Raw genomic sequence first — 26142 nt, 5'->3', positions numbered from 1 at the left:
GAACATTTTAATTAACTTTAACAACGGTTAATAAATGTTGTAGAAATATTTTGTTCATTGTCAGGTCACATTAACTCATTATGCATTATGAAAAGTTATTTTCATTTATTTATACAACAATAGACGAGTCATATTTTATTTAATAGTAGTGTAAATAAATATAATATAATACATTTTGTTTTCCATCATTGTATAAATAAATAAGAAAATAAATAGAAATACATAATAGAAAACATAGGATGCATTATATTTTATTGGATAATAATAATAATAATAATAATACAATTATGCAATTTTCTGATTTATAAATAAATAGGCTACATAACAGAAAACATATGCATTATATGTTATTTATTAATAATAAATAATAGAATTATAATAAAATAATGCATCTTATGTTTTCTGTTGTTGTAGCATAAAGATAATTTACTATAAAAAAATAGACATAAAAGAATAATTAAAATCATCTGCATATAATAAAAACAACCAGTATCTGTAGCCTCTGTAAAAAAAAAATATATAGGCTATATATATATATATATATAATGGCTTTGGTAAATGAATACTTTGCATACTCCGCCCACATCAGCAGGTCTCATGTCCAACATGACTGCCGTTTCTGTGAGCGATGCATAAACCAATGATTGAGGGCATTTAAAATACTTTTTAAGTATCACACAAAATCATATTGAAGCCACGCTTTTTAAATATTTGCCCATTAGATGCACTTGATGTGATCTTACATAATGCTGACAGCTCTACATGTGAGTCTCATTCAGAGCGATGGAGCTCAGCAAACACAAATGCAGTTTGTTCTGGCATAATTACCTCCAACGCTTATGTAAGTCCTGTGCAACACACCTTAGGAGCCGGTACAGGCTAAACCATGCAGGGACAGTGCACTATAATTAGATAAATAATAATAAAACCTAAACCCAGCTGTCGCCAGGAGAGACACATCTCAGCTATTGACTGAAATGTTATATAAAGGATTGGATGAATTACTGTATAGTCTCTGAATAATTCACTTTTGGAAGAAAGCACCAGTGATATATTCAGTCATAATCATGGATGACTCATTTTCAGATGCTAATCATTATTTGATTATTAATTTCTGAGTTGGAGGGAAGAGGGAATGTGAATGGCTGTCATGTTTCACAACCACATATAATTTATAATAAGATACCTGGCAAAACTAATCATCTTTGCTGTGTTTGGTCTTTGCAATATATCCAGTTTCCCTTAATCGAGTTCTCATCTAAGTGTTGCTGTTTACAATTGGAATAGAAGAAACCTTTAACCAAACATGTTTAAAAACATGTTTTTATGACTCAGCACACGTTTCATGTAACCTTTAATCTTACACTGTCAATAAGCATCAATCTCCAGTTTATGTACGACTATGAATTGCACGGCATCTCTAATGTTTCTCATGCCGTCATCTGGCGCCATCTAGTGGCTACAAATATATGTCCTGTACGGTAATTTTATTGTGAGAACATCTAGTTTAGTTTTTTATGTTTCTCAGATAACATGGATTTTTATATTTTTACTTTTTTTGTAAAATATTTATAAAATGAATAAAACAGCAGATTTCGTCTGAAAAACTATACAATATGACCAATATAGCCATCGTATTCAAAATTTGACATAGTCTACTACATTATATTTTTAAACATATAGCCTATATATTACTGAATGTATCGGATAGAACGAGATAAAAGGGCGTAACGTAAACCGCCAAAATGTTTAGTTTACTAAATTATTCCGCTTCCCGCGCGAGGCGCGACTCCTCCAACTCCTACGTGTCGTCAGACACCTAACGTAACTATATTAGTTTAAAGAAACAATTATTTATTTGTTTTGTTTTAACAAATTATTTATTTGTTTTGGGACTGGCTTTTGAAATTAGACCCTTCCTCTCATTTTAAATTTATAATTAATTTATTACCTTTTTAAAGAAAATTCCTTTCTTTTTTATTTTAAAGATATTGATATATATTTCTTACGGAATTCTAAAAATTCTGAAACGTAGAAGGAAGTACAAACCAGTGGAATGTGAGCCCACACCTGCATTTAGACAAGTTTCATTCAGGGAATGTAAGAGTAAATTTAGCAAGTTTATGCAAACACATTTTAAAAATAAATAGACTAGTTAGATGTAATTGATACAGAAATGATGCGATAAAATATCACAATACATTATTATCTATCATTACGCGTTAATTCTACGTTATTATAACCTTCATTCTAGTCATGCTGCGTGAGTGGCAAAGCTAGAGTTAAACACGCTGTATCTGATGTCTCGCACCACGTGTTGTTTTGGCGCTTCACCGCGCGCGCATTTCGCTGACACCTACGTGTCGTGATCGTGAAGATGGCTCGTTTATATTGAATCGGTTGACGTTTTTAATCTACGGTTTTTATACATTTGAACGGCAGGATTTCAGGTACAGTCAAACGTTCGTTTTATTTTCCGTGTCTGCTTTCATTGCAGTGCACCTAGAGAGTCACTTGTACCAACATGGAAGTTCACTGCAATGTTATGTAATGTAATGTTATTAGGGTCCTCTGATTCTGAGCCTATTAAAATACACTCCGAAAAAAGCTATATTATGCTATACTAGCATATTTATGCTATAGACTCATTAGTGAATGAGGCTTTGGCGTATTTTGTTTACAAGGTCAGCGTGGTTTACATTTTGTCCTCTGAACATTATTAAGTGCGTGGATGTTGCAGAATTTGGCATGGTCATTATACATGTAACGTTAAATATATTTATGTTAATATTTAAATGTTGTATATGTATAAATATACTTTTTTTATTTGGTCTGTCAATACAATTAATGATTTAATTCCTTGTGTCAGTGTCACATACATACACCATAGTCAAGACAGGTAACGTTACACCAACGTTAGATGTTAAGTCTCACAAAAATATTACAATGTAAAACAATTAAATAGAATTTAGGTCAAAAATTGACTTGTTCATCATAGAAGATGTATATTCAAGGCATTTTTATAAATTGCATTTCTGTGTGTTTTTGGTTAACTCTACAGTCCCAGTAAAAAAAAAGAAAAGAAGAAAAAGTGATGTTATTTATGCTCTTACATTTGTTATTCTGCTTGTGGCTGATTGTTAGATTGTATTGCATCATTGTTGAAATAAACATCACTGTCTTTCTTCCACTGACAGACGCTGTTGAGTAATGAAGTACATACTGGTGACCGGTGGTGTGATATCTGGCATTGGTAAAGGGATCATAGCCAGCAGTGTGGGCACTATACTCAAATCATGTGGCCTGCACGTCACTGCTATCAAAATCGACCCCTACATCAACATCGATGCAGGCACTTTCTCTCCCTATGAACATGGTAAGTGCAAACTACTTGAAAAGAGATTCACCTCATTTAGATTTTTTTTGTTGACGATACAGAAATATGAACTGCTACATTGGAACATCGGTTTATAGCCTACAGCACATACAGAGCATAAATTACTGATGGCTTTGACAGCTGTCTTTTGTTTATATCTGTGCCCACATGTCACAGTCAATCTCTCTTGACACAATGTTTACCAGGTGAGGTGTTTGTACTAGATGATGGCGGTGAGGTTGACTTGGATTTAGGGAATTACGAACGTTTTCTGGACATCCGGCTAACCAAGGATAACAATCTCACGACGGGGAAGATCTATCTGTCTGTTATAACCAAGGAGAGGAGAGGGGATTACTTGGGCAAAACTGTACAAGGTGAGTTACACAACAGTCATGAGGATGTTTGGAACATAAATATAAAATATGGCATGAAGAAACAGGATTACAGTATTTCTTATCTGTGTTTGAGATGTAAATATATTCTTCATTTTTATTTGAATACCATTCAGAAGTTTAGCATTGGTGAGATTTTTTAAATGTTTTTGAAAAGATCTCTTTATGCTTATCAAGGCTGCATATATTTGATCAAATATACAGTAAAAACTGTAATATCGTGACATATTATTACAATATATTAACATTTTCTATTTGTATATATTTTAAAATATTCCTGTGATGTCAAAGCTGAATTTTCAGGATCATTACATGTCACATGATCCTTCAGAAATCATTGTAATATGCTGATTTGGTGCTTAAGAAACATTTCTTATTAACAGTATTGAAAATATTTTTGTCTAAACTGCTATACATTTTTTCAGGATTCTTTTGTAACATTATAAATGTCTTTACTGTCGATACGATTTGAATCAGTTTATTGCATCCTTGAGAAATAAAAGCATTCATTTCTTTCTAAAAAAAAATTCTGACCCCGAACTTTGGAACGGTAGTGTATATATCAATATACAACAACTGCTTTTTCATGAATAATTTGCTTCATAACAGATGTACTGTGATGTTTACTGTATCGTGAAGTATTTGATGTCACCAGCCTTAATTTGCATATCCTCCTCTGATTGTATTACAAAAGTTTAAACAAACATTGCTCACTATACCTGCTTCTTTGGAGATAACAATGGCATATTATGGTGTCACTAAGGTGAATGTGAATTTTACAGTGGTACCACACATTACCGATGCTATACAGGAATGGGTCATGCGGCAGGCTAAGGTCTCGGTGGACGATGACGGTATTGAACCAGAAGTCTGTGTTATTGAGGTATATCCATCTGTTTTATGCTGTACATTGAGAGGAAACAGCTACTAAGGACAGTGACAGTTATTAAATGTAAAAAAAAAATCTGAATACATGAAGAATGTTCAATACAAAAAAGTAAATTTTTAAGTCCCCACTTAGTTAGGTAGGTTAGCTGGAATGTTACATATCTTCAAGCTTAATGAAAAAAATTCCACCACTGTTAAAATGAATAAATACAATTTTAATATAATATACATTTTTTGCATAAATGTATTTACTTTTTTTCCCACAGCTTGGAGGTACAGTTGGAGATATTGAGAGTATGCCTTTTATTGAAGCTTTTAGACAGTTTCAGTTTAAAGTGAAACGGGAGAACTTTTGTAACATCCATGTCAGTCTGGTTCCTCAGGTAGGAAACAAGCTTACTTTTTTATTTTTAAACCTTTGTGGTTAAAAAATTGTTTATTTGAGTAAAAAAAAAAAAAAAAAAGCAACTACTGTGGTGTTTGGATGTATTTTCAGCCTAATTCAACAGGAGAACAGAAGACCAAACCCACACAGAACAGTGTCCGAGAGCTTCGTGGACTTGGCCTGTCACCTGATCTGGTCAGTCTTTACTCTTTATATGTTGTAAAGAGCCAATCCATGTCAAGTCACTCTAGTTCTGAGATTTTTTTTTTTTTTTTTGCAGATTGTTTGTCGTTGCTCAACTCCATTGGACACTGCTGTCAAAGAGAAAATCTCCATGTTTTGCCATGTGGAACCTGAACAGGTGATCTGTGTACACGACGTGTCCTCCATCTACAGAGTACCTTTACTCCTGGAGGATCAGGGCATCGTTGACTACCTCTACCACAGGCTGGACTTCCCCATTGTGATGAGACCTCGAAAAATGCTCACAAAGTGGAAGGAGATGTCAGACAGGTTTGCATCCGCCTAACAGTCCCAAAAAACCTGCAATCTTTTGACAATTCCAAGGTTGTTGCAGCTGTTTTGAGCGACCTGTGTTTTTGCTCCCTAGGTCTGACCGACTCCTGGAGCAAACCTCCATTGCTTTAGTTGGCAAGTACACTAAACTATCAGATTCTTATGCCTCTGTTATTAAAGCACTGGAGCACTCTGCCCTCGCCATCAACTATAAGCTAGAGGTCAAGGTAAGAAATGACAGCAACTAGTAGCAATATCCTGTGCTGTTCCATTTGAGTGTGTCCTAATGAATTTTAGTTCATTCATGTCAATAATTTGCAGAAAAAGATTAGCTTTGCTTACATTAAACATCTTACATATATTTGAGTGTGTAAGTTTAATACTTGAAAATGGTACCTTATTTCAGTACATAGATTCAGCAGATCTGGAGCCGGCAGCGTTGCAGGAGGAGCCGGTTAAATACCATGAGGCCTGGCAGAAGCTCTGCAGTGCTGAGTGAGTGTGTTCCCAAAATACACTTGACAAATCGCTAGAAAATGATGCAACTAACAACATACAGTGCTATGCATAAGTTTAGACACCCATACTAAAGTTGACTAAAAAGAGGAATAAAAAATCATCTTTTGGAAATTGAACTTAATGCCTTAATTTAAAAAATTAGGAAAAATCCAACCTTTAAGGACACCAATTTTCTTTGTGAATGAATAATGTATCGTAAATAAATAAATGTTCTTCCTTAAAATACAGGGTGCATAAGTTTGGACACCCCTATGTTAAATTCCCATAGAGGCAGGCAGATTTTTATTTTTAAGTATTTTTTTTATTTTTATTTTTAGGATACTATGCATCCTGATAAAGTTCCCTTGGCCTCTGGAATTAAAATAGCTCCACATCATCACATAGCCTTCACCATACCTAGAGATTGGCATGGTTTTATTTCAGTTAGCATAATAGCTAGTTTGATTTGCATTGAGAGATGATCTTATGGAAAGTACCCCATGCCAATCTATAGGTATGGTGAAGGCTATGTGATGATGTGGAGCTATTTTAATTCCAGAGGCCAAGGGAACTTTATCAGGATGCATAGTATCCTAAAAAAAAATAAAAAAAAAAATACTTAAAAATAAAAATCTGCCTGCCTCTATGGGAATTTAACATAGGGGTGTCCAAACTTATGCACCATGTATTTTAAGGAAGAACATTTATTTATTTACGATACATTATTCCTTCACAAAGAAAATTGGTGTCCTTAAAGGTTGGATTTTTCCTAATTTTTTTAATTAAGGCATTAAGTTCAATTTCCAAAAGATGATTTTTTATTCCTCTTTTTAGTCAACTTTAGCATGGGTGTCTAAACTTATGCATAGCACTGTATACTACTGTTCCAAAGTCTGAGGCCAGTTTTTAAATGTTTCTGAAAGAAGTCTCTTATGCTCACCAAGGCTGCTTTTATTTGATCAAAAATACAGTATTTAAGTCAAGTCACCTTCATTTATATAGTGCTTTTAACAATATAGATAGTTTCAAAGCAGCTTTACAGTGGTAATAGGAAATTAAAGTAACAGATTGTTTTGGCTTTACAACAGCTCTAGAATAATGTTATTGTCCAGCTAAAGTTAGTTTTGATTGATTTCCTTCCGTTGCAAAGATCATTAGTTATTAACTTAGGGACTGCTTACACGACACCGTTCTAACAGAAAACCCTTAATGCGCTCCGGCCCGCTCATTCGCACGACAACAGTGCCTGGTGGCTCGAGAAGCAAACCTTGAAATAGGTGCATGCGTTGAAAAATTTCGGAAAACGTTCGCATCTCCGCGTAAACTTAAAAAATGCGAATATGTGAAAACGCCGACTGTGTGCACATGTGTATTACGTGTTTAGTCTATAGGTATGCGCATTTGAATATATATGTGAACAGGCGTGTAGTCTTTCTTTACAAATTGACCTCAACAAATTACTTGTCTGGCCTTAAAAATTCCTAATACAGAATTTTGAAATATTACTACAATTTAAAATAATATACATATCATGTATTTAAAAATGTAATTGATTCATGTGATGGCAAAGCCATTACTCCAGTCTTCAGTGTTACATTATCCTTCAGAAATCATTTTAATATGCTGATTTGCTGCTCAAGAAACATTTCTTATTATCAATGTTGACAACAGTTGTGCTGCATATTATTTTTGTGGAAATATGGATAAATTTTTTCCCAGGATTTTTGATAAATAGAAAGTTCAAAAGTACAGCATTTATTTGAAATATAAATCTTTTGTAACATTATAAGTGTCCTTATTGTCACATTTTATTGATTTAATGCATCATTGCTGAATAAAAGTATTAATTATTTTATTTTTTTTAACTCTTACTTACCTCAAACTTGTAAGTTCCATTCTGCTGATGTCATTTCAACTATATGGGCTCTTGGACTATGCTAACCAATTATCCAAAAGCTGTTTATAGGCTTTGTTTTAAGCAAACTCTCACAATTCAATCAGTACTCTATGAATAAAATCAGGTTCTGCTTTTACTACTTGTATTGTCATTAAATATAAAATGTCACTTTATGGAAATAAAATTGTTTACATACTGCATTTCACTTTGATTTTCTGTGAGAATCTGTGAGAATACACTTGTATGTAATAATCAGACTTTGTTAAGGTTGTTAGTTTGAATATCTATTTATTTATTTATTGAATGTATATTTGACTATTTCATTGTGCTGATAGTGGGGTTCTTGTTCCTGGAGGCTTTGGTGTGCGAGGCACTGAGGGAAAAATCCAAGCCATTAACTGGGCGAGAAAAAAAAAGAAGCCATTTTTAGGTAACAAATTATGTTCAGAAAGCTAGTGGTTCAGTGCTAGTGACAAAATATGATATAATCACAGCAATCCTGTGGTTAAATCTGAAATCAACCCTGTTCTGCAGGTGTTTGTTTGGGCATGCAGCTGGCAGTGTGTGAATTTGCTCGTAATGTACTCGGCTGGGAAGGTAACAACACCCAAACTAGATTTTCTGATATGTCTATTAAAGCATATGCTTTTAAATGAATGTTTATATTTCTTTATTTTAACAGTTTTTTTCTTAACAGATGCCAATTCTACAGAATTTGATCCTGAAACAAAACATCCAGTGGTAGGTGTTGTTTTGGTAAAACAAATGAGAATCTCTGCACAATGATTCCTTTTTTTGCATGGTGTGTTGAGATCTTTTTTTAACCCAGGTGATTGAAATGCCTGAGCACAATCCTGGGCAGATGGGAGGAACCATGAGGTTAGGAAAAAGGCGTACCTTATTCAAAAACACCTCCAGCGTTCTCCGTAAGTTGAGATCTTTTGTGCCATTGTAAAATGTGAAGGTCACATATCACAAAAATAGAAACTGATAAATATGTTTACGTAATTTAGAATTTTGTTGTAGGAAAGCTGTACGGAGATGCTGAATATGTGGACGAAAGGCATCGACATCGCTTTGAGGTTCACAATAGTAATAATTGCAAAAATGATTAATCATTAATCCCATTAGCTCAATCAGTTCCTTTTGCATTTTTCCAGGTGAATCCAGAACTGAAGCACCACTTTGAGGATAGAGGCTTTCGATTTGTGGGTCAGGACCTGGAGGGGGAGCGGATGGAGATCATTGAACTTGAAGGTCAGTGCATGTCCAGTATCTGAACCTATGTATGGAGAAGTTGTCAGTCAGTATTCGCTTCAGCTCGTTTCTTCTGTCACAGCAGATCAAACTTATTTTGTCGGAGTGCAGTACCATCCAGAATTCACTTCTCGCCCCATTAAACCCTCGCCTCCTTATTTTGGCCTTTTACTGGCAGCTTCTGGGAAACTACAGAACTACCTACAGAAGGGATGCCGGCTCTCACCACGGTTTGTTGCCTAGTAAATTCTCTCATATCAGCTTAACTATTTAAAGTGGAGACAACTAGCATATAGATTGTCTCATTATCTTGTTTTCTCTTTTCTCTCTATCTCTCAGAGACGCATACAGTGACCGAAGTGGCAGTAGTTCACCAGACTCGGAGATATCTGAAATCAAATTTCCATCACTCTCTTAAAGGGAATATCCACATAATCATAAAAAACATATATGACATGAAATTATGAACTTCAATAAATGAATAAAAAAGGCTTGTGTCATTTTTAAGTGGTCTGTGTACAGTGATATACTTACAGTGAAATCATATGGGGCAAGACCAGAAGAAATATACACCCGAAGAATAGTACACAGCTTTAAAAGTATATTCATCAGAATTAAACATTGTGTCAATGTTTACACAGGGAAAACCAGTTAATACATTAATCTACCTTAAACGGTAATCCCATATCTGGAAATTTTTTGGTAATTTACAGATCCAAAAAAACAAACAGTACTGTAAATAAATAATAATAATAAAAATATATATATATATATATAAAAGGTTTATTTTTAGGGTATTTTTTTAAAAAAATAGGTAAAAGGTTTTTTTTTTAACTATTACTAACGTGCTTTGGAAGAAAACTATTTGTCCTCAGAGGAAGGGCTATTTATTTTCTAACTGTGCTTTTATTTTGTAAAACTCTATTCCCTCTGATGATCTCGCGATATTTCTGCTGAGCTCCGTTCGCCAGAAGAGGCGCCTGTAGAAGGAACAACATCAAATTACATGGGCTTCTGAATAATTCCAATTTATAAATGTCGAAGATGGGAAGATAATACAAAATTATTTGGATCAGGTATCACACTAATTTACCATCTAACAGGATTACATGAAACCAAAGGAAAGCATCACGAGACGTGGATTGGCACCAATGTTTACTCGCTAGCTGCTAATATGTTGAGCTGAAGATGATCGGTGTTCGGTGATGAATAACAGCAGCCACGAAGACATTCGGACAAAAACCAAGATTTATTTGTTAATTTGTATTGCTAAATCTATTAATAGCACCCTTACATCCCCGTTTGTCCAAATAGTTAAAGTTAATCATCTCAGAAGACATCAGCAAAGCTAAAAAGCTAAAGTCGTTAGCCTGCAGAGCGAATGACAGTTCTGTGATGTTTTTCCTAGTGAGCACTGTGTAGCTCTAAAAGCTCTTGGTTTTGTTTAAAATTTAAGATCGTTTATCTATGGGATGCATTGACTCAACTCAATATAATCTCTCTTAATACCTTTTTTTTTTTTTGCAGCTGAATAGACCTCACGCTGGCTTTGAAGAGGCTCGTGACAGATATCTCTTGACTATCATAGTATGACCCAGTACCCTCCACAGGCTAGTCGCTCTAACTTCTACGCTGTTGTGAAAGCAGAAGCCTCTTCAACACCTCCCCTCTCCACCAACATGGCCAACAGCACCGTCGTCCCCGGCAAAGTTCCAGGCACCCCTGGACCTGCTGGAAGACTGAGTCCTGAAGGCACTCAGGTGAGACACTATAGCAGATCAAATGTATTAGATTCTTACTCCATTTGTATTCCTCATACCATTTATGATCTAATATCTTCCCTTCAGGTGCTCAGCAAGAAGAAGCTGCAGGACCTCGTGCGTGAAATTGACCCTAATGAGCAGCTCGATGAGGATGTGGAGGAGGTACTTAATATGACGTATTATTAGTGATATTTTCATAATTGACAAGTCAGTAGGTTGACTGAACTACTCAGTCATAAGGAAGCGTTTTATAATAGTTAATTGTTGCATTTTGAAATGAGAAATGTACCTTTATATCCACTGCTAATTAAAAATTCGAAAAACAAAAAAAGTCATATTTATTCATATCAGTCCCTACTATCCACTTCCCATTTTTTCAGCTCAGTGCTTAGAAATATTTTATATTAGCATTGTAATACTTTTATTTAGCAAGGATGCATTCAATTGAACAAAAAATAACAGGAAAGACATTTACAAATGTTACAAAATAAATGCTGTTCTTTTGAACTTTGTATTCATCGAAAAATTAAATGTATTATGATTTCCACAAAAATATTAAGCAGCACAACTGTTTTCAACATTGATAATTATAAGAAATGTTTGTTGAATAGCAAATCAGCATAGAATGATTTCTAAAGGATCATGTGACACTTAAGACTGGAGTAATGATGCTGAAAACTCAGCTTTGCGTCACAGAAATAAATGACATTTTAAGATATATTAAAATGGACAACAGTTATTTCAAATTGTAATTATATTTAACACTATTGCTGTTTTTTATGGTATTTTTTTATCCAAAAAATAGAGCCTTGATGAGCATAAGAGAAATAAAAAATAATCTTACCAACCCCGTAACTTCTGAATGGTAGTATGTATAAATATATTCTTATGTGTATATATATATATATATATATATTACACACATACATATATATGTATATATTATACACACATATATATATATATATGTGTGTGTGTTGGTGCTTTGCTGACAGACAGTAAAATGACTTGCTGTGACTGTCACTACACTGCTGTCTGTTGACCTGAGTCATTTCCCTACAGATGCTCTTGCAGATTGCTGATGATTTCATTGAGAGCGTGGTGACTGCTGCATGTCAACTTGCACGACACAGGAAGTCAAATACTCTTGAAGTGAAAGATGTCCAGCTACACCTTGGTGAGGGTCTTGAATATACAGTTTCCAGTGGTTTAAGTGCCTTTAAAAAAAAAAAAAAAAAAATCCTTTTATTTTAATGCATCCGTTTACAATAAACTTAATTGAATTTTCTTACTATAATAGTAATTTTATAGAAAATAAAGGTACAGCAAACATTATGTATCCTATAAGTTGTTAAATCAAGGCCAATTGCAGATTGTTTGAATGACTATCTACGGAATTGCATTAATATAATCCATAATCTGCAATTCTGTTTTGAATTACAGAACGACAGTGGAACATGTGGATTCCTGGTTTTGGCTCAGATGAGATCCGACCGTATAAGAAAGCATGCACCACAGAAGCCCACAAACAGGTCAGCCATTGCTCTCATGCACTTAAACTGATCCCTCAAGATGATTTTGAAAAACAAATGACTTGCATAACTAAATATCTATTTCTGTTGTTTCAGAGAATGGCATTGATCCGCAAAACAACCAAAAAGTAGCAAGATCGGAAGTACCAACAAACATTTTTTTTTTCCCTGGAAGTTTTGGAAGTGGATAGGGTTTGAACCTATACATGTTATGTTAATCAAAGAGGAAGAATGCGTTGTACTATTTGCAGTACACTTCTTTTGACATTTCCCATTCAAAAGGTGTGCAGGAATTGACGTCATTAGTCTGTACAGTTCACTTTGTGTTAAATCACCATGTGAACATTTAGTTTGAGCACTTTGGTGCTATACTGGGGTTTTATTATATGATAGAATCTCACAGAGCTCTGTAAAAAAAACATCAGATTTTCTTTTTTTATTGTTTAACCCACAAACCACATTTTTATTCATATTACATGTTTAGTTGACCCATCATGCAGTCGCACAACTTCTGCTCAGCTGGCATTAGTAGCTATGCACAATTACAATCACCATGTGTCTGATTTGTTTATAATGTTCGGTGTTGTAGAACTCGTCACTTAAGTAATATTAAGTATTATAGAGAAATCCTCAGTGTGTGACTTTCTAAAGGTAAACAGTTATTTTTACCAGAGAAATAAATACCACTTCCCCATGTAATTAATTGCATTGGAACTAGTGACATAATGCAGATGTTAATTGTTAGAGGGGGTTATATATGTGACGTGTGGGAAATGGTGCATAAACCCCACCTGCTGTGGGCAGATTTAAAAAAAATAATTTGTGGAGTTAAACTGAGTATAAACTGAATTGTTTTTTTGTTTTTTTTTGTTTTTTGGCCGTGTATCACAGTGTTTTACAGTCTCCTGTTTTTCATGAATAAAAAACTTAATTGTGATTTATTCACAATGAACTCACTCGCATTGTGTTGGACTGACTTCATATCAGAAGTAGTAACCAAGACAAACTGTTTCAACAATGTGTCTAGACTGTGTCAGCTGTATATCTAAAATCTCCCTTTACCTTTGAAAGTCAAATATTAGTGAATCATTTGCATATCTACAGGATTAGCTCTTAAAAACCTTTGGAATGTCATGTAATTAAGGCAGCCCTTTCTGTATCAACTAAACCAAATCCATGTTTATGGAATTATGTGGTCATGTGCTAAAGTAATGTGGAAATAAAAACGAGTTGCACTGATGCCACACTAAAAACACGTTTATCCAAGGTAAGCCTAGAAATATGAACAAACATTTGGAAATCAAATGTGCACATGTGTGTAAATGACGTTAAGTGTTTCAGTGTGGTTTACAAAAGCTGAAATCTTGCAGAAAAGCACATATCCATGCCATGAGGAAAGATCTGTCTGATCAAATTTAATACCTACAATCTTACATTTTAAAGTCCTAGAGATTAGTTGTAGGTGTATTTGGCAATGTCAGACTGATCCATCCTATTTGAAGAAGTGAACTCAAAGGTTGCGATATATTTTAAGTTAACAAGCACAGCTCTTGTTTTTCTCAGAAGCTTCATTGTTTTGTGTCTTCTGGGACATTTGGGCTGTAGGAGCTGAGCTCTTGACTCCATCCCACCCCTCACGCAACTGGATCTCTCCGCTTTTCAAGCCCTGGTAAACCCTTCGGGTCAAGAGTTCAAAGGCCTCTTTCACGTTGTGACCCGTTTTGGCCGAGGCCTCGATGTACGGCGCTCCCAATTGGCTTGCGAGCTTTTCTGCCTCGTTTCGGTTCACAGCTCGCTGTCCGGCCTTGTCCTGGTCACTCTTGTGTCCCACCAACACGAAGAGCACTGTGTAGGGCTGCACACGTTCTGACACCTCCGCGTGCCACTGCTGCACATTTTCGAAAGATTTGCGGTTGCCCAGATCGAATACCAGAAGACCTCCGACTGAGTTCCGGTAGTAGGAGCGAGTCACAGACCTGCAAATGATAATCAATTATAATCAATCATGTATTTATACATTACATTAATTCTGGCTCCATTCCGGCCTCTTTTTACCAGCCAATAAATTCCCAAATCTCATTGGATATTCTGTATCATTCCAAAGGCCTTTTCAAGGAAAGTCAGTTCACTCTACTGCCATTTTTGCAATGCCTCCAGGCAGCTATTTCAGGCATGCAAGACCAACTCCTATCTACTTGAATGGGGAAATACTGAAATCTCAAAAACTGCTTGCCAAGTTAAAATTTAAATAACATCAAATCAGCAATAAAATCTGACATGAACTGCCCCATAACGTTGTTTCTTACCAACGAACAGCATTAAAATAGCATTGGTCCCTCCAGCGTGCATGGAAAAGTGCTCATCTCAGGACACTGTTTCTATGAGAACTGGAGCTTCAATTGGCAACTGGCCAATTGGTAAACTGGATGATAGTAATATTATGAGTGAACCATCTTGCTATGTATAGAATCTTTGATCAATAAAATGAGTTATATGTCAAATAATGTTGACTTTCATGGGTTTAAACCCCCTTACAAGCCAATTCAGATGTGGCTCTCACCTTTACAGGTCATCCATGTCATTTTTGCAGTGAATTTTATTTTGGATAACTCTTAAATAAGTATTGTTAAATAAGTGCCTCCTCCCCCTCATCACAAGGCTCGTCACCCATGAGACATTGGAATGACATGAGGGTGAGTAATTTCCTTTTTGGGTGAACTCTCTCTTTAAAGTCATGTATGCATACCAGTGAACAGGCCCAACTCCAGCTCAAAGATGCTAGATGGGCTATAAACCTTTCCAGGTGGGCCAAACTGTTGCATGGGTGGGACAGTTAAGTGGGCCAAGCCCTATGGAGCCGCGCTTGGCAGTGAATCCATTTATAGTGTAGACTGACAACATACTTCCTTAAAGAATCATGAGAATACTTGCTGTCGTGATGAGTAATATGTTTCACAATTCTGTTTTACAGAAGCAAGGCAACTTCTTTAAACTGTTGACTAAACGTACAGAAGATACTTTGAGGGGAAAACAGTCCTTCTTCTGTCGCCATTTGGACAATAGTGGATTGTTCACCTTAAAAGGGATACTCCACCCCAAAGTTAAATTTCTCTCTTATCATTTACTCACCTTCACGCAGTCCCAGATGTATATGACTTTCTTCTGTAGAACACAAACTTTTTTTGAAAAATACTCGGACTCTGTGAGTCTCATGGATGCCCAACCCTGCTCCCCTCCCAGAGGTCAACTGTCCTGTAAAATTACCCCCAATTAAAACACACCTGAACCAGCTAATCAAGGTCTTACTAAGCACACTACCAACTTCGAGGCAGGAGTGTTGAGGCAAGTTGGAACTAAACTCTGCAGGACAGTGGCCCTCCAGGAGCAGGATTGGACACACCTGATATAATGCAAGTTGACAGTTCAAAAATCACACAAAACGAACATGACGGTAATCCCATACAGCACCTTTTGATGAAGTAATGTTTTCTGAAGTGAAATGTTTGTGTGAGAAAATAATGTTTTATACAATTCTAACTACCATGGCTAGCTGTCATATATGTGTTTGCTTGACGTTAGTCTCGCGTAGCCAGACTTTCAGACTGATGGCAGAAGGTCTGGTCTCTATCACAGCTTTTCTTGGACAAGGACTGCCCAAGAGGACGTTTCACTGACATGTAACGCAACCAATCACAGTTTGTTTTGTTCCGCGTCATTTTTAGGGGCGTGAAAATATAATGTCGATATCCCTGCAATAACAGACATAGTGCATCTATAAATTATTAATTCAAGAACGTTGTGCAAGTTTACTGCAACAATGGAGCCGCAAACTTCACATACTTTTGAAAATCCAGCGTTTAGTTGATCCTGATAAGCGCTCATTGTCAAAGTTGTAAACATCTTCTTCCACGTGGGGTTTTGGCGTCATGGCATTTGGTTCCAGGCGAACTGTTAAAGAACACGACACACGTGTCTCCCGAACATCCTGTAGAATTCAACCAATCAGATCATGACTTCGAAATTCCTGAAGTGTTTCCAGAAAAGTGTTCCATATGCATCAAATGTTCAGCCAATGGTCCGAGGGCGTGACTGAGGCTGAGACTAGCTTGACGTAACGTGGAATTACAGAGGGTGCACAAGTGAACACACATATAAAATATAAACCATATGAAGCGATGGTTTATATTTTAAGAATATTAAAATATCTGTATTTTTCTCATTCAAACCAATCGTTTTTCTTCAGAAGACATTCGTTCCTCACTTGGGCTTGTATGGATTACCATCGTGTTTGTTTTGTGTGGTTTTTGAAGCGTCACATTTTGGGTTACTATCCACTTGCATTATATAGACTCACAGAGATGGATACATTTTCCAAAAATCTCCATTTGTGTTCCACAGAATAATCTGGGACGGAGTCATTCAATTCATGGTAGAACTTTCAAAAGCTTGAATGTTTGGACTTACCTAAACCTCTCCTGACCAGCTGTATCCCAGAACTGCAGTTTGACCCTCACTCCAGGTTCGACCTCTAGGAAGTGTACATAGAAGTCTACTCCGACAGTCTGGTTGATGCACTCCAGAAACAGGTCTTCTGTGTATCGCTTCAACATGGATGACTTGCCCACCGTGGAGTCTCCTAGCATGATGATTCGAAACTGGTACTGCCACAACGTGAGATCCATGACTCACCGAGAGCTAAAACCAACGTGATAAATGAAAAGGCTAGAGTTCACTAAAAACTGTCACTCCACCAGGATCCTTGGATATTTGACCAGAGAACCCCTTACCTTAGAGTACTTGAAGTTCTCATGTTAAATAGGTAGAAACAAACCCATAGTTCCTTAGGTTCCACTTTGTTTTTCTGTAAAGAGCAGCATCTGTGTGAACGTTTTAGGGTTGGGAGTGTCTACTTGATCTGTTTCTTTAATCTCTGTCTGTTCATACTTGTTAGTGGGCAGGGTTTATGTGAGGGGCGGAGTTTATAAATACCAAGCAGAAAGTTAGGAATTTCTCAAAGACCGGAGGGAATGAGCATGCAGTATCATATCAGGACAAGCCCAGCATTTCCTGTTGAGGCCAGCAGCTAGTGGCATGCATCACATAAAAGCACATGTAATGAGCAAACACATTTCAGCTAAGACTTTCTCAATAGGCCAACCATGACAATGCTTCCACCCAGGTCATAACCTCTGAAGATGGCTGGAAGACTTCCAATGTCATGATGAAATCAAGCCCACAATATTCCTCACCACCTTTACAGGTTAGTTTCCATTATAATGAGGCTTTCCAAACAGGAGGAGAACAACAATGGAACTGACTCTCTTAGGACACAGACAGACAGACGATTTAGGCTGGCTTGAGCTATAAATAGAGTGTTTCACTTTGTTTTCGGTTACGTTAGTTTAGTGGACTGCTTTATAACTCCAATGAGGCTTTAATTGTAGAACTATCAACAGTGTGTTACTGGTATCCGTTTTTGTATGTACTGAAACACAAAAAGCCACCGATAGGCCTAAGTGCACTTAAGAAACTTGGAATGTAGTTTATATCAGGATAGCAAGGGTGGGGATCCAGTGAAGCGAGAAAGCATACGTTTAAACAGCACTCGTCATTTTGTTAGTCTAATAAACTTAAAAGTACTAAAATGGCCATTAAAACAGGACAGTTTTACTCACGATTCACGACTCCTCATACTGCTGGAAATAATTTATTATTAAATTAATTTATGCATATTTTTGTAGCGTGTCCTTCATTAAAACACCTTGTAATCACTGATCTATGTAGAGATCAGTGCTTGTAATGCATTTTTCTTGATGGCCGCTAGGGGACGCTCTTTCTCTATGACTATGATACTAAACATCCGTAAACAAAAAAAGAAAGAAAAAAAAGATCATCCGTAAAAGGAAGTTCAAGCTTTACTGGGGCTCATGCTGACTGTGTTGTGTTTTCTGCTGTGTGATCTTGATGGGAAATCTGTGAAAAAAGTATTCAAACTTGGCAAAAGCTATGTAGGCTACTACATTCATCATAAAAGTAAAATCAAATTAGTCAAATATTTGGATCAAATATCAACAAACATGAATAAACAAAAAAGCTAAATATTAAATTTAAAAAAACCTTGCACAAGTAGGCTAAGCAAGTATGCAAAATAACCACAAAGCACTTGAATGAAATTAACCTGTTAAATTAAATTTATTTCATACACATTTAAAATATAGTAGAAATCAGTCAACTGACACTTGTAATTAAATATTGTAATTAAATGTTTGTGATTTTAAGTGGTTATGTCTTGCTTTTTTTTCTAAGTACATGATTACATTGGAAAGGCCATAAAATGGAAAACATGCAGTTTCATGTTGACTTCATTTGTTGTTTTCCGCTGGCTTATTTTTATGGATCTTGCCCCAGCTCTCATGCAAGCGCACCTCTCCACTCAGATAACCCTGATAAATGCGCCGGGTCAACAGTTCAAAAGCTTCTTCCACATTGTGGCCTGTTTTGCTAGAGGCTTCGATGTACGGTGCTCCCAATTCAATCGCAAATTCTTCCACATTGTATTGATTCACCTCCCGCTCTTTTATGTCGCACTTGTGTCCCACAAGCACGAAGATCACAGTGTACGGCTGCACAATATTGCACACCTCCTTGTGCCGATGCTTAATGTAGCTGAAAGACTCCCGATTACCCAGGTCAAACACCAGCAGGCATCCGGCTGTACCAGAAAAGTAGAGTTTGATACTACTACTGGAAACAGAGTTCATGACGTTAAACAACTATTACATTGTACTATTAAATTTTGTGTGTGTTGAGATATCTGTAGATTCATTCTCACCCCAGGCTCCACTTCTAGGATGTGAATGCAGAAGTCCACTCCAATAGTGCAATACATTCTCTCTGGATACAGGCCCTCTTTGTAGAGCCTCAGCATATATGACTTTCCCACATTATTGTAACCTATCATGATCATTTTAAAATGGTACAGGCACTCAGTGTGACTCATGACTGCTGACACTGCTCCAGGATCCATAAAGATCTGACCAGAAAAACTAAGAATCCATCAAATTATAATTGATATTCAGATTTCAGTTTTAGGTAGAGTTAAGTCTACAATTCAAGTTTTAAATTTCAGGATCTGTACTTACTTGTTTTTGAACAGGTTTCCAGCTTGAATGTTGAAGGGGTTGGAATTTCTATTGTTGATTTGATTTGTGTAACCTTTTCCTGTTTATATAGTAAATTAGTTGTCCAACAGGTTCATATGATCATATGACACAGAAGTTGGAGGTATTTATGTAACAGGTCGGGTTTATACGAGCATAGGACGTATTTCTCAAACTCTGATGATAGCTGACAGAAGTTCATGATAAAATTAAATCTTTGTGTATATGTGTGTGTGTATTATACAGTCATGTGAAAAAGAAAAGACACCCTATTGAATTTTACGGTATTATTTATCAGGACATAAAAAGCAGGTCTTAAAATGCAACAACACATGACAAATTACAGCGTGTCATTATTTATTTAACAAAATGGGGAAGCCATTGGTGAGTCCACCCTTACTGCTTCCATAGGAATAAAGAGGGTAAGTAGCAGTTAGGCGCTGCTAATCTGATGTCTTTGATTAATTGATCATCAGCAAGCGTGACCAATTCTATAAAAGAAGAAGTTCTGGCAGTTTGCTGCATGGTCTGGAGCTTTCAGGTGTGTGTTAACACAATGCCAAGGAGGGAAGACATCAGCAATGATCTTCGAGAAGCAATAGTTGCTGCCCATCACTCTGGGAAACGTTATAAGGCCATTTCCAAACAATTTGAAGTCTATTATTCTACAGTAAGGAAGATTATTCATAAGTCGAAAACATTCAAAACAGTTGCCAATCTTGCCAGGAGTGGACGCCCAAGATCAGACTTCAAACCAAGGTAGAGTCAAATGTGAGGCACTCTGTCCGACAGCTAAAGCTTGGGTGAAATTGGGTCATACAACAGGACAATGTTCCCAAGCACATCAGCAAATCTACACCAGAATGGCTGAAAAAGAAAAGAATGAAGGTGTTGCACTGGCCCAGTCAAAATCCAGACCTCAACCCTATTGAAATGTTGCTGTGGGACCTTAAGAGATCTGTGCACACACAACTGCCCATAAACCTCAATGAACTGAAGAGGCATTGTAAAGAAGATTGGGCCAAAATTCTTCCACAACGATGTGAGAGACTGATAAAGTAATGTAGAAAACGATCACTTCAAGTTATTGCTGCTAAAGATGGTTCTACAAGCAATTAATTCATAGGGTGTACTTAGTTACACATGGCTTCTCATTTAGGCTCTGTTTTTGTTAGATAAATAATATGTTATGTGTTGTTGTTCACATGAGGTATCTGCCTAACTTTAAGACCTGCTAAAGACCAGGGGCTGCAATACAATTTTAGACTTAACCCTCATGTGGTGTTCAAAACCCTATAACACCTGTGGTGTTCCCGGTCAAAAATGACAGGCCCATAAAAAAAAGCTTATAAATCACTCATTATACCATATTTTCACCCAATCTTGGATTCAATCTTTTTGTCAACTTGTTCTCTTTCAATTAGGACTGGTTTTATATTTCTGTTTGCATCTGATTAATCATGGGCCTCATTTATCTGAGAGTAGGCATCTCATTTTTTGAGTAAAAAACAAATAATTTATGAGTAAATTTGGAAATATGAAAAAAAAAAAAATGAAAAAAATGGCTACTGTTGATCACACTAGTCTACTCTAATATTTCACCAGGAATTTTGTTTTGAAACTTTTGTTTTGTAAAAAATATGGCACATAGTCACACTTGTGGTGTTCCCGGTCAAAAATGACCAGCCTATAAAAAATAGCTTATAAATCACGCATTATACCATATTTTCACCCAATCTTGGATTCAATCTTTTTGTCCACTTGTTCTCTTTCAATTAGGACTGGTTTTATATTTATATTTGCATCCGATTATTCATAGGCCTCATTTATTTGATAGTAGGCATTTTTCTCAATATTGCCAAAATTATTAACAAATAATGCTTTTTTCACTCAAAAACTGAGGTGCATAAGCTCGGATAAATGACTCCTACAATTAAACTGTTTGAAAATTGAATACAAAACCAGTCCTAATTGAAAGGAAACAAGTTGATAAAAAGATTGAATCCAATTTTTGGGGATAATATAGCATAACGAGGGATTTATAAGCTATTTTGTGTAGGCCTGTCATTTTTGACCGGGAACACCATAAGTGTAACAAGGTGAAAAAAACAACACAAAAAAAGTAAAAAAAAAATAATAAAAAATTTGGACAAGTTGTTATAGTCTCTGTGAACAAAGTCACTAAGTTTCAGTTCAATGCGATAACATTAACTAGTATTTTCAGGAAAAAGAAAATCTTCTCCAGTCAAAAATGACATGAACACCACATGAGGGTTAAGTGTGTCAAAATTGTGAATGATGTAATTTTACTCTTATTACTTAATAAGTGTGATTCATAAAGGTTCCTAAGTGTTAATACTAGGTCTCAGCTCCTACATTTTTAAAGACAGCGAGAGGTGGAGAGGTATCCTAACCTAGGAGTAACAAGATGGCAGCAGAGAGTTGGAGACCACACACTTTCAAACAAAGATAATATATTGGAGTTATGTATATAGAGTTCAGATGCAAAAGCCTCTAAGTGCCATCTGAAATTTATTTTTATAAAGTTTGTGTATTTAAGTTAAGTCATTTCACTTAAATGACAATTAATAGGTAATTTGCATTGCCATTTAAGTGAAATTATTGAACTTAAATATATGAGCTTGATAAAAATGATCATCCTAGAAGAAAATTTCAGATGGCACTTCATATGTATATTATGTTGAATATTATGATATCATGGCAGGGAGTTGATAAAACGATGAAGGCTTGATTGTAAAGAGATCATTTTTGTAACTGACCTTGTAAGAAATGTAATAACTGTGACTACAGTATGAAAAGTAATAATGACATTTTTTGGCAGCTTGATAAATGCAGCAGTGATGACTTCAGCCCATCAGTACACAGTAAGCAGGGTCTTACATAGCATTATTGTGGCACTGACCACACCAAACATACAGGAGTAGTAGCCAAAAGTGATGTGCAAAGGTTTTTGTTTAATGACCTTACCTTTGTTTAATGACCTTACCTTTGTTTAATGACCTTAATCCATCAAAATATGAGGAAAATATTTTAATTTTAATTTAAAAAAAATAAATATATATTTAAACATGAAGGAAGAACTAAACTTAGTGAAGGTATTTATCTGACAAAATGATTTGGCAAAAAAGCAAACTACAGCTACATATTTTAGAAAAAAGCTCACACAGGAAAAAGAATACACATCGACAACAGCATAAGTAGTTATTAATATTACACTGGTTCTCTCTTGTTTTTGCATGTGTTCATAATTTCTTCGTATGATTTGATATGTTTCATTGCGTTATCACAAATAAAACAATTGACTCCAAGCACAACTACGCAATATGCTTACAAAATCTTTAATGCATTTTTAATAATATTTGGATAAAGTGTGAACATGTACATTTTTCTAGGCTGGTCAACACTTTTGGCCACTACCCGTATGGCAGTTCATTGACTTTCCAACTGATCTTCAAACCATGCGGCAAAAGCAAGCCAGTTTTATGAGGATTGCAAGCTTCTCTGGAGTTGTTGGAGATGTTGATGGAACTCATGTTCGCATCATTGCTCTAACTATAAATGAGGAGACCTATATCAATAGAGAAGGATTCCGTAGCATCAACACAAATTTGTGATCATTTTGCACAATGCAATCAATTTTAAATATTAAAAGAAATGTTTCAGTGTCAAATGATTAATCAAATGATTTTATTATAATTAAATTACATGATTGGTGTCATGCTGCTGTGACTTCACCCTTGCAGGCTCACTATTGGCTGATTCAGAGGTCGGCCATTTTGGGTTGACATCATTGTAGTCCTTAGTTTACAACCATGTTCACAACACTTAAAGGGGCAGTCTGTAAGAATGACAGCTAGTGGTCGAAATGGGCACTGCAGTCAGATTTCTAAATATCGGAGATCGTTGTTTGAATCGTTGTTGACAATGAAAGCCGAGGTGACTTGCGTAAGTTGATGAGTTGATTTATCCACGTTTTAATATGCTCTCGTCTGAGATTTTTAGATGGATGCCGAGGCTTTTTGGGTTGGGTTGAATCTGATATGTCTGACCCAGTTTGTTTGCTCATTTCCAAGGCTACAATACGCTGTGTTTCCTGCCAACTGGCATCCCGGGGTGTCGAAATACTATTGGGTGAATTGGCCGTGGGCGAGATCACACAGACCAAAACAAAAAAAGACATTCCAACACGGAACGCACATTTCAAAGTAAAATAACTCTGTTTTTCAGAGAAACGGGAACATATTATGGCATTTTTATGCTTTAGTAGAGTGAAAAAGTTAGATACAGCACCTTTAAGTAAAGTCAAGTAAAGATTTATCTTTTAAGATAAGTCTCCTCCTCTTAGACAAGTCCTACGTTTTACTAAGAATTTTTGACACTTAAGATATTCTTAAGAGCATTTCTGAAAAGTTTTATACATATGGGCCCAGATGATTATTTAAATTATGCCCTGACAGAGAGAGAGAGAGAGAGAGAGAGAGAGAGAGCAGTTTAATGCACCTTAAAATTAGTTTTATAGCATGCAAAAGATAGCACAGAAGATATATCACTTGAATTTTGGTATGAAAATGTCACAATTTTATTTCACAACTATAAAAAAATGGAATATATTTTTTTAATACTTCAGTGGTTTGAAATCACACAGACACAGATCCTCTTGGACTATATTCTGATTAGTTAAAGATAAAACGCCCACATTTACATTAAATAAAACAATGCACAGGTTCAGTGGTCATCTGAACAATACAGCTTTCCTCATAAAAGCACTTGTCCCGTTTCCTACATTTTTGTTAACACCCACATAATAATTTCTTGTTACATGCTGATCCCTGATGCTATTTAACACAGCATTCTTCTTTGTATCATTCATTAGGTTACATTATAACAGCACAAACGTCACAAATTGGCTTCAGTAGGAGATTCCATCTTGGCTCAAAGTGGCTCATGGTACGTATGCAATAGTGGTTCTACCGTGTGGGGCTCAAAGTAGATCACGCTAGCATTATGTTGGCTAGTACCATGTGAGACTGGAGTACAGTACCCGTTTGAGATCACTCTGTGTGCGGGGCAGTCATATTGTTGTTGGCCCGGCTCTGCTCTTGCGCCCTGTGTAGATCGACACGCAGGTAGAATCTGTCGGCTGTCCAGTGTTGAGTCTGTGGGCATTTCGCCGAAGGGTGTCGCATATTCTGGTTCGGGTGGCAGGGGATCGGCGTATTCGGGAAGTTGTCCGGGGGTGTCATAGTGGTTGAGGGTGTAAGGGATGGTGTAGCCCTCCTCTATTGGGGGTCGGAATGTGAGTCCCATCATCTGCCCACCTGCTCCTACATCAGGCTCAGCATAGTCTGGAAACAACAGAGAAATGTTAAAGTAGTAGAATTAGAAATAGTAGATAAATAGGAAGTAGATATTCCTGATCATTGGACATTTGATGCCAAGAACAAACATCACATTTAAATGTCCTAATGGTGTGCTCAAGTCCTCCTAGGAAATTCGTGTTTACGAGTTAGGAAGTCTTAAAGGGAGACTTCACCCATTTGCATTAAGCTTTGTATTGTTAGAAACCCAGTCATATATTATAATAAATGTGGATTTTTCATCCATTTTTCCCTGAGATGGGAGAAATAAGGATTTAAGTGTTTTACTTCCTGCTTATTATGACGTAAAAATCATCATTTTGCGTCATAATAAGCAGGAAGTCACATTTCATTGAAAAGTGTAGAGACTACAGACACTCGTTCCTCATCTTTCCCAGGGGGCGGGAACCGCTCACGCTACAGGCCTATTACAGATCAGTGGGTGGGACTTGACTTTCTGAAACTAAAAGCAATATCCTCCATCTTGTTTGGAAGCTAAGCTAACAGGCGCTGTGGAGACAGATGTAAAGTTATGACAATAGCGGAGGAGAGTACTCAATATGATATAGAGGAAGAGGATTTCGGAAGTCTGATGCTTGAATCAGGTGTTTGTGGCTACCTTTACAAGCCGCATAGCGAAGAGCAGCCGAGGCAGAAGACCTGCTTGCCGCGGACGAGGAGCCCGGACTGGTGGCGCCGGTGATCTCACTATGCAACTACGAACCGCTACGAACACAGAGATAGAGTCCGACTGTGGCAAAGAATTTCAACAATGACAACTTCTCCTGGATGAAATCTCTGAATCAGACGAGGACACGGACGTTTGTGTTGTGAACTATCCTAGTTTCGCACCGCATCTGACTGAACATCCAGGTAACGTTACAATGCAATAATTCACCACTTCGAAAGAAATACAAATGAAGAGTAATTCACTAATGAGTTCGCCAACTAACTAGACATTTTGTGTGAAATTAATTTCAAGCTCTGGTGGTAGCTAGCCTTGTAGACGGAAGAGTTATTTCTCTTAGGCAGATATGCGCTTTCTGGATTAGTGGGAGTGGCTTGCGCAGCTGTGCAATGTGGTGCATTGTGGGAGT

The 26142-nt window shown here is 36.4% G+C and overlaps 5 protein-coding genes and 1 pseudogene across 8 annotated transcripts in view; 3 read left to right on the top strand and 3 right to left on the bottom strand.

Annotated features, from left to right (window-relative positions):
• The first annotated feature begins 2265 nt into the window (after nucleotides 1–2265).
• ctps1b (CTP synthase 1b) lies at nucleotides 2266–9712 on the top strand. The gene is made up of 17 exons (XM_084385147.1): nucleotides 2266–2450; nucleotides 3198–3376; nucleotides 3583–3753; nucleotides 4554–4654; nucleotides 4926–5042; nucleotides 5156–5239; nucleotides 5325–5557; nucleotides 5655–5787; nucleotides 5967–6055; nucleotides 8291–8385; nucleotides 8490–8552; nucleotides 8653–8696; nucleotides 8785–8881; nucleotides 8982–9037; nucleotides 9116–9212; nucleotides 9298–9442; nucleotides 9552–9712. Exons 2-17 carry the CDS (start codon nucleotides 3211–3213, stop codon nucleotides 9628–9630), a joined length of 1770 nt encoding a protein of 589 aa, XP_084241273.1. The 5' UTR covers nucleotides 2266–2450; nucleotides 3198–3210; the 3' UTR covers nucleotides 9631–9712.
• A 432-nt stretch (nucleotides 9713–10144) lies between these two features.
• taf12 (TAF12 RNA polymerase II, TATA box binding protein (TBP)-associated factor) lies at nucleotides 10145–13463 on the top strand. The gene is made up of 6 exons (XM_084385150.1): nucleotides 10145–10288; nucleotides 10740–10972; nucleotides 11060–11137; nucleotides 12038–12152; nucleotides 12419–12507; nucleotides 12604–13463. The coding sequence occupies exons 2-6, from the start codon at nucleotides 10802–10804 to the stop codon at nucleotides 12637–12639; spliced, it is 489 nt and encodes a 162-aa protein (XP_084241276.1). The 5' UTR covers nucleotides 10145–10288; nucleotides 10740–10801; the 3' UTR covers nucleotides 12640–13463.
• Nucleotides 12053–17461, bottom strand: LOC311275868 (ras-related protein Rab-39B-like). 3 transcript variants are annotated; one of them, XR_014625000.1, is made up of 4 exons: nucleotides 17295–17429; nucleotides 16972–17202; nucleotides 13942–14483; nucleotides 12053–12192 (listed from the first exon to the last, which is right to left on the bottom strand). XR_014625000.1 is itself a non-coding variant. In XM_084385148.1 (3 exons), exons 2-3 carry the CDS (start codon nucleotides 17187–17189, stop codon nucleotides 14042–14044), a joined length of 660 nt encoding a protein of 219 aa, XP_084241274.1. In that variant the 5' UTR covers nucleotides 17190–17202; nucleotides 17295–17461; the 3' UTR covers nucleotides 13750–14041. The 3 variants fall into 3 exon arrangements, 2 of the variants coding, with proteins under 2 accessions (XP_084241274.1, XP_084241275.1); XM_084385148.1 differs by lacking the exon at nucleotides 12053–12192 and having other exon boundaries at nucleotides 13750–14483; nucleotides 17295–17461; XM_084385149.1 differs by lacking the exon at nucleotides 12053–12192 and having other exon boundaries at nucleotides 13750–14483; nucleotides 16972–17426.
• A 178-nt stretch (nucleotides 17462–17639) lies between these two features.
• ptprub (protein tyrosine phosphatase receptor type Ub) overlaps nucleotides 17640–26142 on the top strand; it is a 246951-nt gene continuing 238448 nt past the window's right edge. Inside the window, exon 1 of the mRNA XM_084385145.1 lies at nucleotides 17640–17767. The gene's annotated coding sequence lies outside the window, so the exon portion shown is untranslated. The remainder of the gene's footprint in view (nucleotides 17768–26142) is intronic.
• LOC311276397 (ras-related protein Rab-39B-like) lies at nucleotides 18870–19507 on the bottom strand (annotated as a pseudogene). The gene has a single exon. The product of its transcript is annotated as a ras-related protein Rab-39B-like (transcript).
• The window catches only part of LOC311275865 (discoidin, CUB and LCCL domain-containing protein 1), an 18100-nt gene continuing 16116 nt past the window's right edge, over nucleotides 24159–26142 (bottom strand). The window contains exon 15 of the mRNA XM_084385146.1: nucleotides 24159–25033. Within this exon, the coding sequence (XP_084241272.1) occupies nucleotides 24621–25033 (413 nt within the window). The 3' untranslated portion in view covers nucleotides 24159–24620. The remainder of the gene's footprint in view (nucleotides 25034–26142) is intronic.

This window comes from Rutilus rutilus, assembly GCF_951802725.1.
Source record: "Rutilus rutilus genome assembly, chromosome: 17".
Classification (NCBI taxonomy): domain Eukaryota; kingdom Metazoa; phylum Chordata; class Actinopteri; order Cypriniformes; family Leuciscidae; genus Rutilus; species Rutilus rutilus.
Note: the sequence above shows the minus strand (reverse complement) of the source record. Positions and strands in the feature narration are given on the sequence as shown.

Bases quoted from the DNA above. Each gene is read 5' to 3' on its own strand.
- ctps1b (XM_084385147.1), top strand. From the start codon at position 3,211: ATGAAGTACATACTGGTGACCGGTGGTGTGATATCTGGCATTGGTAAA. The intron at 4,655-4,925 runs GTATATCCATCT...TTTTTCCCACAG, and splicing joins CAGAAGTCTGTGTTATTGAG to CTTGGAGGTACAGTTGGAGA. The intron at 9,443-9,551 runs GTTTGTTGCCTA...TCTATCTCTCAG, and splicing joins GGATGCCGGCTCTCACCACG to AGACGCATACAGTGACCGAA.
- taf12 (XM_084385150.1), top strand. From the start codon at position 10,802: ATGACCCAGTACCCTCCACAGGCTAGTCGCTCTAACTTCTACGCTGTT. The intron at 12,153-12,418 runs GTGAGGGTCTTG...TTTGAATTACAG, and splicing joins AGATGTCCAGCTACACCTTG to AACGACAGTGGAACATGTGG. The intron at 12,508-12,603 runs GTCAGCCATTGC...CTGTTGTTTCAG, and splicing joins CCACAGAAGCCCACAAACAG to AGAATGGCATTGATCCGCAA.
- LOC311275868 (XM_084385148.1), bottom strand. From the start codon at position 17,189: ATGGATCTCACGTTGTGGCAGTACCAGTTTCGAATCATCATGCTAGGA. The intron at 14,484-16,971 runs GTAAGTCCAAAC...TATCATTTGCAG, and splicing joins GCTGGTCAGGAGAGGTTTAG to GTCTGTGACTCGCTCCTACT.